This window comes from Alligator sinensis, unplaced genomic scaffold (assembly GCF_000455745.1).
Source record: "Alligator sinensis unplaced genomic scaffold, ASM45574v1 scaffold222_1, whole genome shotgun sequence".
In the NCBI taxonomy this organism is placed as follows: domain Eukaryota; kingdom Metazoa; phylum Chordata; order Crocodylia; family Alligatoridae; genus Alligator; species Alligator sinensis.
In genome coordinates this window covers 3,597,092-3,605,910 of record NW_005841912.1, presented here as the reverse complement: position 1 = coordinate 3,605,910, position 8,819 = coordinate 3,597,092, and the positions used below count along the sequence as shown (strand labels likewise).

Genomic DNA, 8,819 nt, shown 5'->3' with positions numbered 1-8,819 from the left:
GTTGAGAGTGCCGTTCAGCTGATCGGCATCCCCAGCCATGGTAGCCTACCAGAGCTGAAGCTAGGAGTGCAGATCAGTTGACTGGCACTCTGAGCCATAGGGGCACTGGGCACCTGGCAGTAGGGCACGATTACAATCTGATCCTTGAACCTACAATCATGCCTCCTGCCATGCACATGTGATATGGGAGGAGGTACAATTGTTGGGATTGCACATCAGGTCCCATTGTGCTTTTAACTAGACTTTGATTAGTGGCCTCAGGGACATCACTGTCACGGTTGGGTGTTGTCTGTATCACAGTAGCCCTTGGAGGCCTTGGCTAAGGCCAGTGTTCGTGTGTGCTAGGCACTGTGGTTTTTTTTATCTTCCAGGTTTAGAGAAGACAGTTCAGGAGAAAAGAAGCATTGCTATGTGTGTTTTGCTGATAGGGAAATGAGACAGAGAGAGAAAGAGAGACTTGTACAGGAAATTATAGTAGAACGGAGAATTGTTCTCTAGATTCCTTAATCTGGTGGTTTCACTCCAAAGCCCTTTGTCCTCCCTGGAAGGGCAGGAATGATAAATGTTTGCCTTCAGGTGGTCCAAAAGTACTTGATCCCCCTAATGCATCACCTGGACATAGCCGTGTGCCAGTCCATGAAATAGTCCCTGAGCTCCCTCATCTTGGCTTGACAGAGCACTTAAGTATGCACTTAACTTGCTTCCTGTTCAGCAAAACACTTAAGCTCCTGCTCAGCAAAGCTTAGCATGAATTTTGTTGATGCAGCCCCTGTCTCATCTTCCAGGCTGCTTGGCAAAATCATACCGTCTTGTCCAAACATCCTGAAAAGAAGTCCTGGATCCCTTCCCCCTCCTCACTCCTAGATATTGTGTGTGAAATCCTGGCTTATATAAAGTTAATGGAAATAAGATTTCACCCTTAGTTTCTTACTGTTTTAGGTGAGCACTTTATTATTGATCATATTAACCTTAAATCTGCTATGGACATCGCAGATATAGAGCATTTTTGAAAATCCCACCCAAACTACAGAAGAATTTGTTTGGTGCCAAACTGGGGCCAGAGCCACTGCATAGGTTGTACCACTAGGATGGCTTTCTCTTCTGTTTTTCTTTAATTTACCTCCAGCCAGGACCTGAAACAACCCTCTGCCTAAGCAGAGCAGCAGTAGAGGCAGCAACATGAAAACTGACCTGGCCTTTCAGGAGACTTCACACTAGGGAAGCACAGCAAGCCAAAACCAAAACGTATGCTCACTGCTCTCTAAAGGCAAGAAGGTGTTGGAAAACAGCCAAGAGAAGGTTTTCTTTTCCTTTCTTTTTTACCTTGAATTAGGCTTTTGCTACATCATTTCCCCACTTCAGAAATCGGAAACAATTGATTGCATTTACTGCCTTGCTTAGATTACTCCCTAATACTTTGTCATGAGGACAATGCTCATTTTATTGCCATGTGAGTATGCTTATGTCTAGAGTGCTGCGATTACTGTATAAAGGTGCTGGGGATTAGAAGGATAACATCCAGCTTCTAGGGAACTATTTTTACTTCAAAGCTGTAGCTGTATTTTCTGGGAAGACACATAACACTGGCAGTTGGCTGGTCAGGACAAAGCTGTCTAGGACAGGCCTTCTGGTGCACAGACACAAGGGCGATGAGCTCAGTATTAGACCTTAGATACCATTTAACTAGAGAGCTATTGCTTTAAAACCTCTACACCCTGTTTTGCTTCAGGCATGGTTGATGTCTCTTACAGGTGACACCGTGTGCTGAGGAGAAAGGGATGTCATATACGCAAGGGTCTGGGGAAGCAGCCATCTCTTCTCCAGCCAGTAGTAGCTTTATTTTGGTTGGAGCCTTCTTAGAGCCAGCATGCAGAGAATAGATTAGATTGATAGATTGTAAGGGGCTTGAAGGAACCTCAGAAGATCATCAGGTCCAGCCCCCTGCACCAGGCAGGAAAGATAACTGGGGTCAGGTGACCCCAGCAAGGTGACTGTCCAGTCTCTTCTTCAAGATTTCCAGGGCAGGTGATTGTACCACCTCCAGAGGGAGCTTATTCCACAGCCTGGACACTAACTGTGAAGAAGTTTTTCCTAATGTTGAACCTGAAACGTTCTTCCAGGAGCTTGCGGCCATTACTCCTGGTTTTCCCCAAGGGTGCCCTGGTGAACAGTTGCTCACCAAGCCCTTTATGTATTCCCCTGATGTAGCGGTAAACTGCTACCAAGTCCCCTCTCAGCCTCCGCTTTTTCAGGCTGAAGAATCCCAGGGTCCCTCCACCTTTCCTTGCATGGCTTGCTGTGCAAGTCTCTGATCATACAGGTGGCTCTTCTCTGGACTCTCAAGCTTTACCGTGTTCTCAGTAAAGTGCAGCGTCTAGAACTGGACACAGTACTCCAGCTGCGGTCTCAGCAGTGCTGAGTAGACCGGGAGAATCACTACCTTGGTTTTGCTGGAGATACATCAGTTGATGCATGCCGGAGTTTTATTTGCCTTGCTGGATATAGCGTTGCACTGCCAGCTCATATTCATACTGTGGTCTATTACTACCCCCGATCCCTTTCATTTGTAGTGCTGGTCAGTTTGGCACTGCCAAGCCTGCTGCTGTGCTTTTGTTCACTGACAGACTGTTGCTGTCTACCTCTCCCCAACCCAACCTAAGAGAGCAGATTCTCCAAAATTGAAATACTAACTATAATTTAACGAGGGGTAACTTTCCTTGACTACTTTAGCCAAGTGTGTTGGATAATTCCCATGCTCTTCTAGTGTTGCTGTAGTGTAAGAAAATCTCAAGTATGAGTCTAACAGTGGTTTTGTTTTGGGAAGTAGCATAAGCCTCAGGTTTGTCCTGTGCCTTTGTGTTCCAGTATATACATTTTAAAGCATGCTGTTGTCATGTGCTCCAGAGCCTCTACGGATCAATGGAGTCAGATCCTCTATTAATGGAAATTGAGACAACTCCATCGAAGTCTGCCTCTCTGAGTCAGTGAAACTCCAGTGGTTCTCAACAGCTAAGAATATGGTAGAGTGGTGTTAATAGTTGCTTTAAGCACAAGCTGCTTACAGACATTGAAACCCCCCTCCAAAATAACCCAGTGCTTTAAGCTTGGTGTGCCCCCCTGCCGAGTACAGTGCATGCCCAGAAGAGGCATCATGTTAGTTTGACCCAGCTCACCCAACGTCTGTATAGATAGGGTGCTTTGCTGGGACTTTTTGGCACTTTTATCTACTACCTGATTGAATCAGGTCAGCGTCTAAAAGTTTTTATCTAATAGCTTTTATCTAATAGCTGATTGAATCAGCTATTAGATAAAAGTGCCAAAAAACTCTGCTAAAGTGCCCAATCTATACGGATGCTGGGGAGCTGGGTCAAACTAACATGCCATGCTTCCTCTTCCAGTAAAGTGCTGTTTTGTTTTTTTTTCCCATGTCTGTCAGCAGTCAAAGTGCTTATTTTAATAATGCATTTATTTAACTTGGAACTTCCCTGCAAAATTTCTGCAGTTTCTTTTTGAGAGAGAGAGAGAGAGGTGTTGTGTAATGGAAGCTAAGGAAATTAAATCCATCAAGAACTGTTGCTCCAGTGGGGCAAAACACAAGCTTGATTAAAAAACAGTGCATGTTTTACTTGGTTAGAAAAGAATTGGTGATATTTGAGTTACATTGCTAAAATAATGCTAACCATTTTAGCTGCAGCTTTCACAGGGTTTGGGCTTTATTTACACACACAAATAATCTGGCGGGGATATGGGGAACAATGGGTATGCAGTACTAGTATAAGGATGGGGAAGAATAACAAGCTTTGCATAATTCCTGAAGCCTTTTAGATATAATGGTTATGGACACTTCTGAAATAATGGCAATTTATTTTATCATATCTACACGCCAACAATCTTAGATTTAATTTTCTAAATTCCATGAGTTTATGGAAGGTGTGTTTGCTTACACTGTGATGGAACAGTTGCTGCACTTTTTTCTATTAGTTTTTGTCCTTGCCTTGCAATTTGTACCTTCTGAAGGCTGGCTGCCCAAGAGTTCTGCTCAAAGGGATTATTGCAGCTGGCCCTGTCATACTGTAAGATCGGGGCTTGGATAAGTACTTAGAAAGCTTTGATGCTTCTCTGAAACTGCAAGCAGATTTCTGGTTCTCCATCCTTTATAGTCACCCCTTTCTTTAATGCCACCAAGTTGGCTTGCCTCTAGAGGAAGGTTCTTGGCCTTCCATAAGAGTACATAAATTCCCCCTGCCTGGTTTACCTCTGCCTCCCTCACACCTTCCCAACTCTGGAATTCAATCTGTTTATCCCCAAGGTTGATGGTGACTTTGTTTCTTCCCTTAGAAGGGAAAGGGGAAGGGACAGGAATGGGCCATTATACTATGCAGTTATTTCCCTGGTAACCCAACGAGACTCTGAAGAACTTACCATTTCATTTTTCCAAGAGCTGCTAGATTTTATGGTTGCAAAGAGATCTTGATGGTGACCTGATGCAATCCGGGGCCAGTCCGCAGAGTTAATGATATCTCAAACCACTATGCCTGGTGAGAAACAATATCTCCAACAGGCATGAACTGACCTCTTTCATTTTATTGGGGTCTTGGCTCTGAACTTGACTGTTAGAATTGCTATTTCAGAAATATCAGGCTTTTTGAGGGAAGAGGGGCTGTGAGGAAGGAAGGAGGGATTGGGCAGATACAACCGTTATGGGAATTCCCTCCACCATGTCTTAACATTTGCTACACAATTGTGATCGGGTAGTACTACAGAAACCAGCAGCATGTTCATCTATATGCCAATGAATTATATGGCTAGAATTGATATTGACTGATGAGACATGTCATTGATAGATTCAGGTTGATGTTTCAAGACTGGATGATTTGGAGGTAAAATTGGATATGTTTAATTGTATTTTTTGCCTATTAAATTTTTTTCCCCTTCCCCTCTTACCAATGCAGCTGAAGAATAAATTTATGAAGAAATTGCCCCGGGATGCTGAGGCTTCCAATGTGTTGGTTGGTGAGGTAGACTTTTTGGAAAGCCCTTTCATTGCCTTCGTTCGGCTGCAGCAAGCAGTTATGCTGGGTGCTCTGACAGAAGTCCCCGTACCTACCCGGTAAGAGTGTTTCCTGTTGCTTGCAACAAACTGAAAAAATGTTTTTACCTTTTAGAGTAATGTCACTTACTCTGGATACATATATTTACTAAGAGTGTTAGAACTGACCTAACAAAGAGTCACTTAAATATCTCAGTCAGTTTGGAAGCTATACATATCAATATCAATATGATAAATAATTTTTACAAATCATAATTTATAAAAACACACATGAATGTAATTATAAATAGACACCATTATCTTGAAAATTATTTAAAAAATAGCATTTGTTTGTGATTATACATTTTCCTCCTCCTGCTTTTCACTCCCTTGCAAAAGTGTCAGAACTCTATGAGGGTGCAGTTAAGTTGACAAAACTTGGTAAAACCCAGGCACTGTGGAAAATGTGTAAGTATATATGAAATGTGAATAAACTGGAAAAAATATCACTCTAACATGTATACTTGTTTCGGTGTTCCTTGTGCTAATAGAAAATACATGTATATTTTTTGATAGCATTTGAATTTCAGCATGTGAATGTGATTGCTTATAGGCTTAAAATTAAGCACATGCACAACTGTTTGCAGAGTCAAGGCTCTGTCTATAATCCTCAGAACAGGAGATATCAGCATTATTCTTCTATTCATGTGTATAACAATAGAGTCTTAAATGTGTAATTGCTAAGCTCTCTCTAACGATGCAGTACATGGCTATATTGTTAAAAATGCCTAACACCTTGGACATACATGTGCAGCATTATGTAGTGTTATGCATTTCTTTACATACATCGTGGAAACAGTGAAAGTGTTTAACATGGAAAAGACATAGTAAAATGAAATTAAACTTGCCACCCGTGCCACATAGTAGAGTTAAAATGAAAAAGAATTACAGACAGATCTGCAGTTTCTTTACAATTTTCTCTTTGAATTCTGCATTGCTACCTACAGTATTTCTTAAAGTATATTACTGTGACTATATTTTAAGTATACTTTACAGTAGACTTGTATACTGTGAATATGCTACTGCTAATTATCTGGAAAGATGCATATGTTAGTTTTATGTTGTAATTGATTTTACATTGCTTGTAATTATGGAATTTAAAATGTACGAAGAACTTTCAAATCACTGGTGTGCAAATATGTACTTTATGTGAACACTGAATTTCTGTGGGTGATATTTTCTGTTGCAGGGGTGGGCAATTATTTTGGGCGGAGGGCTGCTTACTGAGTTTTGGCAAGCCATCGAGGGCTGCATGACAGGCAGCCAGGGGCAGATAAATATTAATTTTCTAAATTTTTTGGGGCCCCGCAGGTCAGATAGAATGGCCTGGTGGGCCGCATCCGGCCCCCAGGCTGCATTTTGCCCACCCCTGTTCTGTTGGATCAACTGCTTGGTTGGGATAGATTTAGACAAGCTTTCAAGTTTATTGCAGTGTAATACTGCTTTTTCTTTTGGCCTTGCGTGGACATTAAAATGTAATAATTGAACAGTGCTTAGGAAATTTCAGATTTCACATGGTAAACTATAAATTAGATATACCTCATAAGGACAGTCATAAAACAACTTAACAAGTTATCTTACTAACACTAGAATTAATCATACTTTGTCTTGAAAATGGTTCATTTTCATGATGTGTAAGTACCTGTCATGATCCAATACAGGGGTTCCCAAACTGTGGTGTGTGTACCCCTGGGGGTATGCAAGACATCTCTGAGGGGTACATGGGAGAAATTGTGTAATTGCAGATTTAATTTTCATTATTCTAATAATTGGCATTTAAGGGGCTAAAATAAAATGGTGGTAGGGATACATGGGCAGCTCGTAAATCTAGAAGAGGGTATGCAATAATAAAAAGTTTGTGAATCTCTGATCTAGTAGAACCTCATCATAATGTATACTTTCAATTTTATACTTGAAATTACATGAAGTCTCAGTAACAGTGTATAGATCGACTGAAACAAATTATCCATGGCTGATACTGAGTTCATGTTGCTTGCTAATGATGCAGCAGCCTGCATGTCTATTGGAATTCATTTTACTGGCCTACTAGAATAGGAATGTCAATAAAGCTTTGAGTAAATTGTTTCTATTTTTGTCTTTAATTTTTTTTTAAAGAATAGGGTGGGTTATTTTTAGCAATGACTGTTCTTGATTTCTCAGCATGTCTGAGTTCTGTATTTTTCAGTAGTTCAGTCTGTAGTATGATCTGACATTTTTTTTTTAATATACTTCTGACTATCTCAGGAGAGGTAAAATTAGGCACCCTTTATTTTGCTAATAGGAAGTTGGATATAGAATTACTGAATAACCTCATAAAATTATTCAGTGAACATTAATCAAAACAATGCATCCTTATCCAAGTCATTTCCCCCCTGAAAATAGTATGATCTATTTGCTGTCCTCCAAACAAAATGCCAGCTATAATCAGAGTAGGAAGTCTCATTAGGTTGCATTTGTGACTAATGAGGAACCATTTGCAATGACTGCATCCTGCGAAATCCAATAAAGAAAATCCCATAATGTTGAGACTGTCCATTACATTGTTTTTACATTGCTTGTAATTATGGCATTTGAAATGTACAAAGACCTTTTAGATCATTGGTGTGCATATTCTGGCATTGGCTCTTGAATGTAGAGCCTGTCCATCATAACCTAATTAGGGTCCAGTTAGGTTACGATGGACAGTCTCAACATTCAGCCATTTGTTTTGATCTTTCTCCACAGCCAACAGTGCACTTGAAAACTCATAGGGCATCTATACACATGCTCTGGGAGGGAAAGGGTAGGAGGGTATTTTAATTAGACTGGCTTTGAGAGCTGCTCTAATTAAAATGCCCTCAGTGCCTTGTGTATTTAGCATGCCACTCTTCAAAGTGGTAGCAGGGGCACTTTAACTAAAGCTTTTGAAACTGCTGCCATTTTGAAACATGCGGATGCTGAATACATGTGATGGTGAGGTTGCTGAAGCATTTTAATTAGATTAATTGAATCTGCTCCAACATGTTAGAATTAGAATGCATCGGAGCAGGCATCCTGTATGTGTACAGCCACCCATAGGTTCTAAAGCAGTAGGGAGAGCCTCTCTTATTCTGTTTGCCCCCCACCTTTATACTTAGCCTTTTATATTCTGTGATAAATGTCATGGCCAACATTTTCAAGTGTGTGTTCTCAGACTTGGGGTCCTCAAGCCATGTTAGGTTTCTAAACAAAAGTGGCACATTTTTAGAGGTGTTGGGAGGTGCAGGACTACCACTTGTGGATTATTTTGACTGGGATTATTTGGTGATTGTAGTGGAAAATTCTTAGTGCCTGTTTAAAAAAAAAAAAAAAAAAAAAATCAAACCAAAACTACCCCCCACCCCCCGAACCAGGGTGGTTTTCAGGAGCCTGAACTTAGTCTGAAGCCTAATTTTAGGATTTGGATTTGGAAACGCTGCCCTTCAACTTTAATAGTTTGGTCTTGCTGGCTATTGCATAATAATTAGGGGTACACTGATAAAGATTTTCTTGGCCAATAACAATGGCCAATGATTAACCAACTATGTCGGCTGATGCCAATCCAATAACCGATATTTAGTAATAGTGCAAGGCATTTGGTATTTTAAACTACTGACATAAAACATTTTTTGTTTGTTTTGTGTTTCTCACACACACACACACACACACACACACACACACACACACACACACACACACACACACACACACCCACACACCCCCCCCTGCCACG

At 40.9% G+C, this 8,819-nt stretch overlaps 1 protein-coding gene across 1 annotated transcript in view; it reads left to right on the top strand.

Moving 5' to 3' along the window:
• SLC4A4 (solute carrier family 4 member 4) overlaps positions 1 to 8,819 on the top strand; it is a 307,465-nt gene that overhangs the window by 189,853 nt on the left and 108,793 nt on the right. Inside the window, exon 8 of the mRNA XM_006018773.3 lies at positions 4,953 to 5,110. Within this exon, the coding sequence (XP_006018835.1) occupies positions 4,953 to 5,110 (158 nt within the window). The remainder of the gene's footprint in view (positions 1 to 4,952; positions 5,111 to 8,819) is intronic.